The sequence below is a fragment of the Saccopteryx bilineata genome, chromosome 2 (genome assembly GCF_036850765.1).
Source record: "Saccopteryx bilineata isolate mSacBil1 chromosome 2, mSacBil1_pri_phased_curated, whole genome shotgun sequence".
NCBI classification, from domain to species: domain Eukaryota; kingdom Metazoa; phylum Chordata; class Mammalia; order Chiroptera; family Emballonuridae; genus Saccopteryx; species Saccopteryx bilineata.
Window position 1 is genome coordinate 295,932,684 of NC_089491.1, and position 15,656 is coordinate 295,948,339.

Here is a 15,656-nt window from a genome sequence, read left to right on the forward strand (position 1 = left end):
TTACTACTGGTAAAGTAAGGCCGGGAAAGTCTCAAATAACTTGCAAAACAAGGTCATGCAATGAGTTCATGGCTGATATGAGACAAAAATTGAGGTTCAGCAATTCTCAACTCAATGTCAATATTCTACATTTTAAATTTATGATGGCCTCATGATATTTAAACCATTCATGGTCTCAGTCCTAGATCTAATTATCAAATACATAACTATCATACAGAGCACCATGCTTAAAACACAACCAATTGTGTGTAAAACATGTTTAGAGAAAAGGGCAAGAGAGACTACGCTCAAAAATTACATTCCTGGACCATTTGATGAAGTCAGGCTAGAAGAGCACAGGATGGTGGTAAACAGATCTCATGCTCTAAAACTGAAATTAGCAGATAGTTTTCAGCATGGTTTCTCTATGTCTTGCTTTTCCCGTCAGCTGTGAGCTGTTTCCAAGGGTGAAATCGCCTGAGACAGGAAGTAAAGCTGTCATTTGACATCTGGAAGCGTGGAGATTGGGATTCAGTAAAGAGCATTTTGGACTTCTTCAATTTACACACACATTCACCTATAAATTCTCGAGTCTGACAAGTACTCAATAAGACATAGCAATGTAAATTTCGCACATTTACAAAGGCTCACAATGGGGTGGAAAATAAAGGTGAAGGGTACATCTCAACCTTTTAAGATTAGAATGGGACACTTAAGTGATAATTTCAGCATAACAGTTAACATATAGACAATTTTACTCACTTGTCTTAGATTACACATTAAACTTTCAAATACAGGTGTTTTCTATGCTTAATATGGGTTCTACTTTCTAGCTGCTTTTTATGATTACTCAAGACTGCTAAAAATACAAATAAAATAAAAATACATTCTTGACATTTTATTTTTCCTTTATACTTAAAATGCCACAATAAAAAATCATTCTATATTATGTTAAATGGTTCCAGTGATAAAACAAAAAATCCTTAGCATGTGTGTACATTTGCAAATAGAAATAAAATCAGGGTAACTACAAGGAAGTCCTCTGGAGAAGAATAACCTGTTTACTCCAGTGTTTACTCTGTAACCTCTCACAATGACAAACAGTGGAACCTATCTAAACAGTATCTAACAGTCTCCTAATATGGCAACTAGACACTGTTATATTTATATTGTCATGCTATACACTCTACTCCTACTTTGGGGACTATTTCTTTGCTCTCTTCTCTTCCTAAACTGCATTCTGATTCTCTGGTATGAAAGGAACCCATTTACCATAAATGATGTTTATTTAAAATAAAACCTTTCTAGAGAATCATCTTAGATGATCTCAGGATACAAAGTGAACCTAAAAGGAAGGGCAGCTACTTTGAAAACAGGGCTGGGTTTGATCAGTGAATTCATATTCTCAAGACCCTCTTGCGGGGCCTGCAGCTGCAGCCATTTATTGGCTGGTTTTTCCACAGATGTAGACAGAGAATGCTCCATGGCTTTTGTCTTTTTGTTGTTGGATTTGTGTTCTTTAATATAAAAAGTGGCAATTTTTTTTAAAAGTTCTTCATTTTGTTATAGAGGCTTGTCAATATCAGACATCCCTGGTAGTAGATACATTGTTGAAATGACTGCGATTTTTTAAAATCTAAGATCACAAAGTTGGCAGCAACTATACTTAAATAACAGAAGGTGATCATTTGCATTTCAAAATTTATCTCTCTTGCTTTTCCCCTCAATTAGACCAAAACATGTTGATTCACAGGTTTCTCTGTGTGTGTTTCTTTTCTTTTTTTAAACTTATTTATAGAGCAGAAAAATGGCCCCCCTGCTAGCTTGGCATTTGCTCAAGTTTCTGTCCGTGCAAATCGAATCTGTTACTGGAAATTTTTCTCAAACTATAAAGGCATATCATCCACCCGAGTAAAATATACATTGCTGATACTATAAAGGACAGGGCAGGTGGATAATGTTTTTAGGACAAATACGTGATAAGGATTCCCAGGAGGGAGGAGTGGTGGGGTAGGTGTTGCACACTGTTTAAACAGAAGTGAACCGTTCTCCCAATCTTGTGACAACTTCACTTTCTAACCAAACATCACTGGCTTAATATGCTTTACAGTTACTTGGACAATAACACTAAGGTTAGAGCTGGGAAATGGGAGGGCAGGGGGTGTAGGAGAATTAGTTAAATCCTTAGTGTTTCTAAGGGCAGATCAAAAGAAGACTAAGCACCCATGTTCCCATGTATTTGCTGACTTGTGATTAAGTATTGAAAGACTAGTGTATGATCATTACTCTACCCTTTGAGAAAAGGAAGAAAGCCCACTTGAAGTTTTTTCAGGACTGCTATTCAATTTTGAGACAGGGTAATTTACAAATTTTTGCTCCAACTCCTCTATCATTGTAATCAAGGGACAGGAGTACGCAGACTTAACTGAGCCTTGTGACTCTCTAGTTTTAGGACCATCTAAATTAGAACACTAGCATTATTCTTTAGTTAAGGCCATTATTGGTTTTATTTTATCCTGCTGATAAAACAAATGAATAAGCCCAAGGAATGAAGAGACTTTCCACATTGTTCAATGCAAGCCATAACACTAGGACACTTTTGCAACTCACAAAGCTTGAAAGTACAATTCTCTTATGCAAATAATTAAAACAAAGCCTCTCTTCAGACTATAGCTTTTTTTGAATGTTACTGAAGGACAACCTGGAAGATGAGAGCAAAAATCCATTAATGGTAGACTGCCACCTGCTGGTCAAGTGTAAGAATTGTGATTTCTGAAAAAAAAGGCTTAAAAATTAGAACTTGGATACTCATCTATTAATTTCAGTGTACAAAATTGAATGCATCTATCTATTGAGGAATGTAGTATGGTTTTGTACCACATATATTTAAAACTCTCGGGGTCAACATGCTATATAAGCATGACTACACTTTAAACTGAAGAAAAATAATTTGCTGGAATGCCATAGTACAACCCTACAGATAGTTTCCAATAAGAAAGTAACAACACTAACTGGAAATAATGAGTCAGTTATAAACATTAATGCTCCATAAACATCTGGTATTGAAGAAAGGTTTACATTGCCCCTGACTTCAGGATTTAATAAGATTTCAACTTTTTAAAAATCCTGATTTAATTTTGATTCTAAAACCTCCAATTCATTATAATTAACACAGATATTTATGTATTAATATACTGGTGCCCAAAATGTCACTTCTTATCAAGTTAGAAAGGGGGAAGGCCTATTTAAAATACAGATATATATAACCATAACAAAGTGATTTTACTATGAAAAAAAATTTTATTGTCCCATTAACTAAATCATACTAATAAGGTTTCAAAATACAGCATAATATTATCTACTTGAGAGAAACACAAAATGTGAACATGCTCTGTTGCCCCTAGGAAGACATTAAAACAAAAAGCCCTAATTTGGGGGAACAAAGAGAATAACTGGTAAGAAGAAAATCCAAATCATTGTTTTCAGAAAACAGATTTAGGATATTTGCTTTGCAAGTTAAAAAAAACTATGCTGTTCCCCAATACGGAAATCATTCTTAACAATGAAGGTTGTAACTAAAAACAATATAGCTCTTTCAATCCTAATTATAATCATTTCCCATTATGCAGGGAGACAATGTTAGCACATCAATAATACACTGGTTAGCTAGTAAGCACTTAAATACTGTATTAATCAACAACTAAGCAGATCATGTCAACAGAATCAGCTTGAACCTCCTTTGAAAGCCAGTGGGTAAAAAATGAAGAAACTTTGGCCATCCAAAGAGGCTGAATGCTAAGCCAAAGTGAACAAAGTTTCGATTCAAGTACAGCCCTACCTGACAAACAGAAACGAACTCAAATACAATTCATATGCTTACGTGAACCGCAATCAACAAAGGACCTAACACCCCAGAAATAAATTTCTAATTTAAAAAAAAAAAAGACAATACAATAAGAGGAAGAGAAACCTGTTATATCAAATATTTGGCAAAATAAGCTATTTTAAAACAAGAACAATGTACTTCCCAAAATTTATCAAATATAGAAAGAACTCTTTAAAATTGGCTCTAAAATGCCAGGTTGGCTCATCTGTGAACTCACAACCGAGTTTCCTTTTTTAATTCTATATTTTATCCATATTTTTAGCCGTAGGAATTTTACCCTTTTAATCAGTTACCTCTTACACCTTAACAAAAATCATCCACTTAAGGAGGTTCAGGGCATTTCAAGGGCCCCTCTAAACACTAAGAAGTTAACAGATGGCCAGTTCCACGAGAAGCACAAACCCAATTTGCAACAACAAACACACGCGTGCACAAAACTAAGGATTATAGAATGGTTTTGTCCCCAGTTTCCTTTCTTGAAGGGTTTAAGAGATCACCAAATCCAACATATATGTGAGCTGCTAGTGAAAACCACAACTGGCACAAAGAGGTGAGAGCGGCCGACGTCCCTGTGCTGGCGGGACAGGCAGGAGCAGGCTCTAACCTGGGGCACAGTACATCCTCTCCATGGCATCACTGTCACAGGAATCTTCAACCTCACTCCACCTGCTAAAATACGTTAGCTGAATGTGTCCTAAAAACAAAACGACAGGAGAAATCAAAACATTTTTCTCTTCCATTTTCTGCAGAAGTGAACTGTAATTACTCCTTTTGTAGCTAAAAACAGTATCATTAAGAATAATGGCATCATTAAGTACTAGAAGCTATTACTGGGGGTGAATTTGCTGCACTGATAATGAAGCTCTAGATAGGAAATGAAGATACTAATTACAAGATAAAACGCCTACTCAGTTAATTGGAAGCAACAGCGAATAAAAAGAAATGCATTTGCAAAAGTTCCTGACCTCTATCATTCAATAAGATGTTGTTTGGGTTCAAATCGCGGCACACAATTCCCTCTCTATGTAAAGCATCGAGGGCTACCACCATTTCAGCTGCCCATCTTTGAATGCAGCCCTCAGGGATGTAAAACCTGGCGTTTAGTGCTAATTTTTTGTCAAGGTCCTCAAAAATCTGATGGATCTCCTTGTCTCCTCCTAGTGCGGACCCACAAGCTCCTGCTGCGGCCGAGTCTCGCTGAAACACAGTCGCTTCCTCTTCGGCCAAGCCCTCAGTTTGATCTGTAAACAACAATACTTGTTCAGTTTTTAAAGTGTCTGTGTTTGCATTATACTCATGAGCACCTGAGCCTGGGTCAGAAATAGGGAATAAGCTCTTTTCCGTGTTGCTTGCAGTCACTGCCCAGTCGACCACTCCAACTCCAACTCCTTGAAAGTTCGGATCTGAGCTGTGTAACAGAGACATGTCTGCTGAACTACCATGATCAACAGTGGCTACGAACAACATCCCAAGATCCCCGTGTGCATAGTGTTTCTCTGCTATGCCATGGGATGGGAGCCTAGAGGGGTCGCTCAGTTCCTCTGAGCCGTTTTCTTCTTGTGCTTGGCACTGTTTGGCACTTAGCCTGAGGCATAAAACATCAGGGGCTTCCAACAGTTTGCTTTCTATGATGCCTGTGCTAGTCTGTGTAAACTTCGTGGGCCTGACTGCTGCACCATCTTTGGCTGGCTCCAATTCCCCAGGTAGGTTTACAAGAAGATCAGGCCTTCCTTCGTCAGTACCACTGATATCATCAAAAGCAGCATCTTTAAAAGAAATAACTGGGACGGAGTCATCTGAGCCCCTGCTAATGGTGTCCTGAGCTATAACTTGGCTTTCACTAATATTAAAACTCCTGTCTCTATCTGAAAGAGTAAAAAATGGTTTCAAAGGCTCTGACTTTAGACTATACATTTTTTCTTCAAAATCAAGTCCTAGGAGTTCACTAGTGCTATCCTTACTGTCTATCCTAAAGAATTCCATGGAGCTGTTTTTAGATCTACTGAGGGAATCTGATGTTCTTGGAGAACTGCCTGCTTCCAGGTCGTCATTTCCAGGGAAGGATTTCAGCTCGTGAGTGCTGGGGCTGTCACTGTCCACAGCAAGGTGTGCTGGGAAGCCTTCAATAGCTTTGGTATCAACACCATGTCCTTCAGTCTTCATGAAAGGCTCCTCATCCAAAGACCCTGGTTCAATCTTTTCTTGCCCATATTCATTGCATAATGTTAAATAACTAGTAGTACATTCTTCTTCTGAACTTGAGCCGGAGTCTGGCCACTTTGGAGAGCCATCGTGGCCATCATCATCTTGGTTGCTATCCTCTTGGGAGCTCTGAGTAAGACTAGCCTTCAGAGGCAGTACGTTAAGCATGGTTCCACCATCACTTTCTCTGGACTCAAAGCTGCTGCTGTCCTGGAGACTAGAAGTTGGCTGTTGCAGGTGAACTTTAGTAAGTGTAGATTTTTCCACTTCCTCAATGTCAAAGTTTTCTTCAGAACATCTGTTTAGAAATTTACTGATATATGACCAGAGTTTGCCACCTGTGAACAAGAATAACCAAAAAAAAATTTTAAATCCCTAAATTAATACTGACTGAAGCCATTAGAAAAGCAAAAAGCATTCTAATAATCAATTAAAAGCCAGTCAATAATACCTACCCATTAATACATGCAGTTTGCTAGAAGATAAGCATTTTAACAAAATGTCTTTTGTTATTGCTGACTAGTGAGTAAAGTTTCAAGCATATTTTCTAGTGGCAATTATTTTTGTAATGACAACCTATTTCTTCCTTTGAAGGAAAATTAGTTATAACAAATACTAAAATGAAATATCACAGCTGAATTTCTGCTTTAAAATTAAATATAATTTAGCTTTAGAAACATATGATTGTGGTCTGATTTGTTTATGTAATAATTTTTCAAGCATGGCCCCTTGGTCAAGTGGAAATTCATAAATAAGTGCTATTAAAATTGTAAACTTCACTGGGAAAAAGTCAACAATATTATTGCATTTTGAAAATGCCCAGTCCAGCATTAGAGGGGAGATTTGGCATCTGGTATATAATTATACCATTATAAGTGACATATTAATAATATTTTTCCCATTTTCTCCCCTCCCCACCCACATCACGTATGGCATGAGACCAAGTAATGCAATTGAGGAGTATTAATTGAGCAGTCATTAATGAGGCAAGGTATTGTAATTCTAATTCTGTGTTAAGAAATGTATCAGAAACCTATAAAAACCAAACTCATAGAAATCAATTTCATATAAGTCACAGAAATCAAGTAAATAAAATAATCCAATATTTTACCAGCAATACATGTTAGGTATTTATTTCACCTTATTTTTCTTTTGTTTTGTTTTAACCATTAAAAACTAAATCTCTTTGGCTAATTAGAATCTTCAAATAAATAAACTACAGAAAGTATTTTACCAAACTACCAAAGCTCTACGGACTAGAAACAGTCTTACAAAAAGAAAGAATAATTAGATTTGATCCACAAATCTTAAAAACAGCAACTGCAGAAGCATATTTTGTGAAGATATAACTGTAGCTTCCAAAAGTGAGAAATAATGTTAAAAACAAAACCCTCCATTAATATGGTGAAGGCAACTTTTTCAGCACATTTTTAATGTTATTAAATAAGCATCATATAACAAGGGTAACTAAATCATAAGAGAAAAAAACCATTGAAGGTCAATTATACATGTAAAAAGGTCAATGGAAGCATCCAAAAAATTTTTTCTACTTCACATTTCCCTTCATTTAGAGGAATTCAGTAAATACATAAAGCTCACAATACTATGCCTAACATAGAGTAACTGCTCAGTAAGGGCACCTGTCATAATATTAATCCTCAAATACTCATACATCTCCTCTACCAGTGATATAGAGAATAGTCTTCTGCCAGTTTGATAATCACTAGTGATAGAGAACATTACAACATTTAATTCTCCCCTCTTGTTTTTCATTAGCTAACCTTCTGCCTACACTAGATTATACTTAGTTTTTCTTATTTCTCCATATTCAAACTGAAGTTTAAAGATTCACATATGGCTTTGAAACCCACCCACTCATGCAAGGAGCTGTGCATTGACTCCAGCTTTTCTCAGTCTTTTGACAATAACCACACTCTTGTCACACATACCACTACCGTGGCACACTAACAATAATGCCTGAATCTGATGCTGCAATTCTTATATGCAATTCAAAAAAATGATGTGTTGTTTTCAATTCTCCTCAATATTGACTACTGTGAGGATAAAACCAAGTCTTTTCATCTTTTACTTTTCTTCCTAAACAGCATTCAGGACAAAAGAGGCCCTCCATCAATGCTTGTTAACACAGATGATAAATAACTCTTCAGCTGTGACGCTCCAGTGATCAGCAGGAAACAGTATCTACTAAAGTACTAAGACAAGCTTCATTCACTTTCAAGGCAATTCTACCTAAATGAGCAGCTGAAATCTAAAAATCAATGTGCTTAAAGTCTTTATTTTTGCCCCCAAAATCACTTCTTTCTGACTTCCAAGCCATTCTGGCAGAAAAGCTTTGGACCAAACTTGGATTAGTTTCTCTCCCTTGTTCTTTCTACTCCAAACAATTTTCTAAGTCCTATAGAATCTATCCATAATGTTTCTCACGGCCTTCCTCTTCTTTTAATTCCTTTACCATGCTCTGTTTCTTGGAATAATGTTATAGCGACAACTAGATTTCTACTATAATTGCCCCCTAACTAACCTTCCATTTTACCACAGATCTTATGATGTCATTTCTCCATTCAAGAGCCCAAATCCCCTCCACCTACTGAATGATGGACCAGCTCCACAAAGGCATTTGAACCCCTAATACAGTATCAACCCATGAGCTGGTCCTCTCCCTCAACTCCCCACATAATTCATCTGAACAGGATTTCTCCACATATAAACCACACTGGGCTTTCATTCAAGCTATACCTACCACTTAGAAGTTTCTTTCCAATTAGTTTCCCCAACATCTGCTTGTCAAAATTCTATTCATTATTGAAGGTTCCTCAGAATTTGCTTTCTTTTAGCAATTTTTTTATATCTCCTCACTGGATACAATTCCTGTCATTTCTGAATCCTCGATATCACTTTGTCCCTCTTATGACATTCCATTTCATATAAAGAGTACGCTATGCTCTTATTATCTCCCTTACCAGACTGCAGGGTCTTCATAACTGCAGGGGGAGGGTTCTGTCTGGCATGTAAAGTAATAGGTATTAAATAAATACTTATTAAACTAGGTGATAAAAGTTGACACTTTTACAAATTTTTTGAAAACCTTCCAAGAAAAAGGGTCTGTAAGTATTAATGTCATTATTTTTGGTCATACAGTCTTCCTATTTTAAAACAAATATATTGCTCTGTTGTAAAAAGAAATTTTAATACAGAAAATAACAAGGAAAACAAAAAATTCAGAATATATAAATTACACATAATCATTAGTAACTATTAGTACATTTATTTTCAGGCATTTTATTCAAGACTAACATCATTTCATAAATATTTTCTAATTTTCATAAGAATATGAACTTGAATGGCTGTACAGCACATCCATGTGCTAGATATCTTGATATATTTAAATGTTCCTCTATTGATGGACACTTAACAGTTCTCCAGTTTTCTTCTATTACAATTAAATATATATGTATATATATATGTATATGTACACTTTCATATACACATACTTGACATCCTCGATTATTTCAAGACAGAATCCCAGAAATGTAAGTACTAGATCAAGAAGCATGACTATTTTTAATGCATCAGATACATGTTGTTAAACTGCTTTACAGAAAGGTTATCCCAATAAACAATGTATCTTGGTGTCTCTTCATAGCAACTTGCTTATATTGGGTTAGCAAAGTTTACCAACTTGATCTATCAAATATGGCATCTTATTTAATTCCCACTCTTTTCATTACTAGGTAAAATTTCTAAATGCGTTTGCTGGCACCTTCCTTATGGAATTCGTTCTTAACCTAACCAAGCACCCAAATTGAATTATAACAACTCTGCATGTTCAAGCAAGAAATAAACTGTTTTAGCTCTTCTCCTTTCTTTGCTAGGTGCCCACTTAAATTTAATGCTCAATGTGGAGCTACAGAAACAAACATTTTGATCCTATCACATACTTTTTATAAATTACAAAACCATGAAAAAAATCACATAACTTACAAGAACACATTATTCCTATTGAAGTTTCTCACCCACAAAAGCTGAGTGGGTTCCCGTAGAATCAGGCCCAACAGACAAACTTACTCAAATGTCAATTTTACTGTTTTAATGTTAAATATGTATACTAACCTTAAAAAATAAAATACCTACTATTGGCTAAACCACAAAATATAAATAGAAAATACCTACCATGGTTATGATTTTTAACATTTTAAGAATTTAATGACACCCTTCTAAGCCCCACTGAAGCATATAAATAGTAGATATTTACTACTATAAAGCTACTATATCAGTTACTATAAAATATGCAGAATTTTTATAATTCAGTTTGGGTACTTCTTAAGGTTAAAAACAATTTCCACAAAAGTGCAAAACACATTTGGAAATTTTACCTAGTAATGAAAAGAATACAAATAGCAATTCATAAGATTTAATAAAAACTCTCTTTGTCTTTCATGGGATTTTAATCTACTGGTTTTCTATAAGATTGCAATGAAAATTTGTTAAATATTTGCTTGACTGGAATTAGAACTGTAAAGTGATATGTGTGATAAAATGTTGCTGGACCAATGATCAAAATCATCTTTTGACTCAGCAATTCTACTTCAAGAAATTTCTCCTATAAATAGTTCTTAAAAACAAAGGTATATTGGTAGAAAGAAGCACTAGAAATAATTTAAAGACCAATTAACAGAAGAGTAATTAAATAATGATAAATCCGCCTAACTAAAACCAACCATATGGCTCACAAAAATTAGAGGATATTTTGTCACTTCATATTGATTTTGAAATACTCCTAATTTTTGTGAGCAGTATACTTTGTATCTACTAAACAACTATAACAGTAATATTTACAAATAACCTACATAATTTCTACCATGTTCCAGGCCCTGTTCTAAGTACTTTATACATATCAACTATTTAATCCTTGTATCAGTCCTATTACGTAGGGGACTTCCTTGACAACTTATCTGAAACAGTCCCCCAGCCCTTACCTATCAAATCTCTTTCTGTTAGAAATTAGTACAGTCCCTCGTATTACCTACTGGTCTCTTGGTTTTTGTTTTTCTGTTTGCCTCTCTATGACAAGAATGTAAGTTTCAAAGGGTCAGGCTGTTTTCCTGGCTTGTTCACCTACACAAACTCAATAAATTTCTTGAATGTTAAATGAATCCAGAGTCCCTACCTGCACTATAATTCAATACCTCTGTATTGTAAAATCTTTTTAAAATTAAACAGACACCTAAAACACACAGTAAAAAGACACCCCCCTCAAAGTGTAAATGATCCAAAACAAATTATATGATCATGTGACCATTCAAAGTCAATCATGGTCAACCATAAAGGAAATGAGACACGGTAAAGATCATCTTAAATTAAACAATGGAAGTTTGTAAGCCATTATGACTATGCCTTTAAGACAGGTTATAAAGATTTTCTATAGTATCAAAGTAACTTCATTGGAAATACCAGCTTTAGAAAATATAAGAGAAGGTGAGGAGATGGCAGAAGAAAAACTAAAGTATTACTTGGAGAAGGGAGAGAACAGGAAGGGGAAGTTGTAACTAGAGGGGTAAACTAGGATTGAGAATTTGCCAGATAATCTCCAACATGAATAATCTGCCCTGAGTAATAGAATATTGACTATAATTACATTAATCCGACTGACCTTGTTCTAAATTATTATGGATTATAACTGCACAAGTTATTTTTGTCCCACAACAGAGGTGGTTGTATTCCACTGTCAGATGACATGACCTCTAATTCAATAATGTCTGTAATGCACTGGTATCCTCAGATAAAAGCTGTCTATAATGTCTGAACAAAGGTGAATTAGTTATCCAATTCACACACGCAATTAACTCTCTTAATACCTGAGAGACCATGGAGCCCCTTCTGAATTTCCTATTAAGTACCACATATGGAGGTCTTCTCTCCATCTGTGGTTATCTTGTGCTGCACTTCATAATAAACAATTTTAATAGTTTATTCCCATCAAAAATCTTGCATTAGTTATCATACGAGATCTCATTCTGCAAAGCAATTACTCATTTTCCTGGGAAAATGCCTTAAATTCCAATGCTATGCCTATTAGTAAAGTATAATAGTTCTCTATTATCAGTAATGTAAAAATAATAACACCTCCATGAAATACAGAAAATAATTTAATTTTTCCACCATTTTTAAGAAGACTTCTTAAAAGCCAAAAGGCAATATTTGTAATGTGGATTTATATTTATATGCTGTATTCAGTCATTTTAAATAAAAAAAAACACTATTTAACTTCAGGCACAGAAGGGCATAAACAAATCAAAACAGTATTTTTTTCACCTGTACCCTCTACTTGGAGCTGAAACTTCAGAAATGGTTTGAAGGCAGAGAGTGTGCCTCTGCTTTGTACCATGTGTGATGCCCATGGCTGGAAACCCAGGATAAAATAACTAGGTCATGTCAAATGGCAAACAAATACCCGGGCCTTCTAAAACGGGAGGTAATTAATTAATTCTTCAGGGGATGCTTTTTATTTTAGTCATCTAACATTAACGTATCCTTTTATTATAATAGAGATCAAGAAAACAAAATAAAATCTGGCTCATCCTATCAGCTCAATTCTAGAAGGCAAATAGGTAAGTATCTCTAAGAATGGTGCTGCAGTTCAAATGAACTCTGCTGCTCACCGGGTTTCCACTGCCCCTCCCAGCGCAAAGTCGGGGGCGGGGGGGGGGGGGAGGCAGAGGAACACAGCAAGTTTCTTACATGCATTTCGTATGTTTTATCCACTCGTGTAATGACAGAAGAAGGACATTTGAGAAACTAAAAAGCTAAGTAAGTGACATTCTTCGCTCCATAAACAATTTAAAGTACAGACCAACCTTCTGCGTGCTGCAGCACAAGAAATACTGACTCCTCAGAAATGATGTACTTGTGCAGACACACCATGTTGGGCACGCAGCGGGGGATGATGGTCTTTCTGTTCCTGCTGTATTCACTGCTTTTCCTTAGACCCTGACAGAGAACAAAAAGGTCAGTTGTACCCTCAGTTGCCTTTGGAGCCTGCTGTGCTCTGTGTTTATCAACCAAACTAATCTATCCGAGTTACTCTGGGCTTCAGAAAAACCACTCATCTGCTGCTCTATGCCCCTCAGTCCCTGGAGGCTCTGCTGATGGCATCTGGCGTGAATCCAGAGAGCGGAAGATGCCACAAAGCTGCCATTAAAATCAATTACGTGGGTCAGTGTTTTTATTAGAGATGCTCTCAAACTAAGTCATCAGGATGACACACAGTTATTTCTCTATGACCTTTTCTTAAGTTTTATTTTACTTGTATGTGTCTTTAAAGCAGTAGTCACTGTGAGATCAATTCAAATTCCTGAGACACAAAAGGTATTCCTAGATTAAACAGGCAATTTTAAAATTCTATTGTAGCCCTGGCCAGTTAGCTCAGCTGGTTCAAGTGTTGTGTTGTCTCGGTACATCAAGGTTGCAGGTTCAATCCACGGTCAGGGCACATACAAAAATCAACCAGTGAATGTATAAATAAATAGAACAACAAACTGATGTTTCTCCCCACCCCCACTAAAAAAAAATTAATAAATAAAAAAATTAAAGTTAATAAATAAAAATAAAATAAAATTCTATTCCAAAAACATACAACGGTTATTTTAACTGTTCTCCAAAGAACAGGTGTGCGTAGTTTCTGATGTCATACCTTGGTTTAAAAATCTGGGGAAATGCCAGTGATACAGTATACTTATAAAAAGAACTTTGTTTCAGTATATGTCAATGTGACCTACCGCCATGCTGATAAAGTAATACAGAACGTTATCAGAAAAAGAAATATAAATTTAACCTAAAACTGATTAACTCTGAATGCTGTAGAAATGCTCATTTTAGAATATTTTTAGAATATGTACTGTCACAATCCATTTCAAATACAATTTCAAAATTAAAAAAATTGAGGGGTTTTTCTTTCCTTACTCATTTAGTTACAAATCAAGTTATACAGACAATCAAAACAGAGATCAAAAAGAGGACCAGGGATGTAGATAACACTTTCCCAAACTCCTGTAACAAAGACTTTAAGGCAAAATTTCAGCACTTAAGAACTTTAATCACATCATGGATGAGATGGAATTAAACACAAATTATACTAAAGGTATGAGAGATGTATTTAAACTGCATACTATACATTTAAGCAACATGAAATAAGTCTTCAACTTAGGGAACGTGCAGATACTCCAGTTCTGTTAGCCTTTTGTATAGAGCATTTTCACCAATTAAAAAAAAGTTGGTTTTGCATCTTATTTTCATTTTCATAATCAATTTTCTTTGACTTGTTGTTTGCTTTTCTGATGTTCTTATTTAATTTTTTAAAAATCAAATGCTTTTTTTAATCGCTTCATAATCATTTTGAAATATCCCCTAATTTTTGTGAGCAGTATAAAACACTTTTTAAATGTAGGCTAGAGAGCACTTATCAACTGTGATAGAAGAACAAAAAGTAAAATAATATAGACCACCACAAACATAAATGAACATTCAAATACCCCAGAAGAAAAATATTTAATTTTTTTTTCTTTCAGAGCACAATTTGAAAATGTTTCAGATCATTAAACATACAAATTCTACTTACTTTTAAAATAAATGTTTGCTCTGTCCTTGTGTCCATTACAAGTAAAACCTACATAAAAACATGAGTAAAAAAATAATTTATTCACGATAAATGAAACATTAAATCACAACTTTTTAAAAGTACACCTTAAGGATTTGGGGAAAACTGCTGAAATTGACTCCACCAAAATTGTTAATTTCTAAATAGATTTCTTTTAAGGCACCAAATCACAGGATTGAAGTAGTCTTACCTAAAGTATTATGTTTCCTTTCTTAAAATGCCGTACTTTAGAAACATTACTATGTTTCCTTGATCTATTTTAAAATATATTTCTTAAAAGTAAAGGAAAAAAAATTTACAGGAACTGCTCAAGTCTCAATTTTCTCCCTGCAGCCCCCTCTGTAGCCACTTGCTATGTGATCTCAGAAACAGGCTCCCGTCTAAGGCATCCTCACGGTGCTACTTCTCCATCCTGGACTCATCCTAACTTCTCTTTTTCCATCAGCAAATCCTGTCAGCTCCATTTTGAAAATGTATCTAGAATCTAAACTCGCCTCACCACTTCCACTGTTATTTCCCTGATCCAAACAAAGACGCACCTGGATTATAACAATGGCCTCCCAACAGCTCTCTCTGCTTCTGTCTTTGCTGCCCTTGGTCTATTCTCAAAATAGCAGCTTCGGCTTTCTTTTTGAAACAGAAGTAGATCATGTCACCACCCCTCTCATGCTAAGAAAGGTCTGAGTCCAAAAAAATGATCTCAGAACCCTTCATGGTCTTACATATTGCCCCCTCAAACTACCGACTCCCCCACTATCTTGATGGATAGAAGGAGTCAAGACAAGAAATTATCCTACCATACAATTAATAAAATATGATTGATAATCTTTTAATGTTATGTTAATTCATAATTAACAAAATAATAACATTTATATTTTATTCTTTTGGAGACGCTACTATCAGAGATTGGCAAAC

At 35.3% G+C, this 15,656-nt stretch overlaps 1 protein-coding gene across 5 annotated transcripts in view; it reads right to left on the bottom strand.

Annotated features, from left to right (window-relative positions):
• RPS6KC1 (ribosomal protein S6 kinase C1) overlaps positions 1-15,656 on the bottom strand; it is a 174,452-nt gene that overhangs the window by 34,241 nt on the left and 124,555 nt on the right. For all 5 annotated transcript variants that reach the window (XM_066261385.1, XM_066261383.1, XM_066261382.1 and 2 more), the window contains 4 exons: positions 14,703-14,750; positions 12,943-13,075; positions 4,831-6,405; positions 4,470-4,559 (listed from right to left, as the gene is read on the bottom strand). In XM_066261385.1, the coding sequence (XP_066117482.1) occupies positions 4,470-4,559; positions 4,831-6,405; positions 12,943-13,075; positions 14,703-14,750 (1,846 nt within the window). The remainder of the gene's footprint in view (positions 1-4,469; positions 4,560-4,830; positions 6,406-12,942; positions 13,076-14,702; positions 14,751-15,656) is intronic.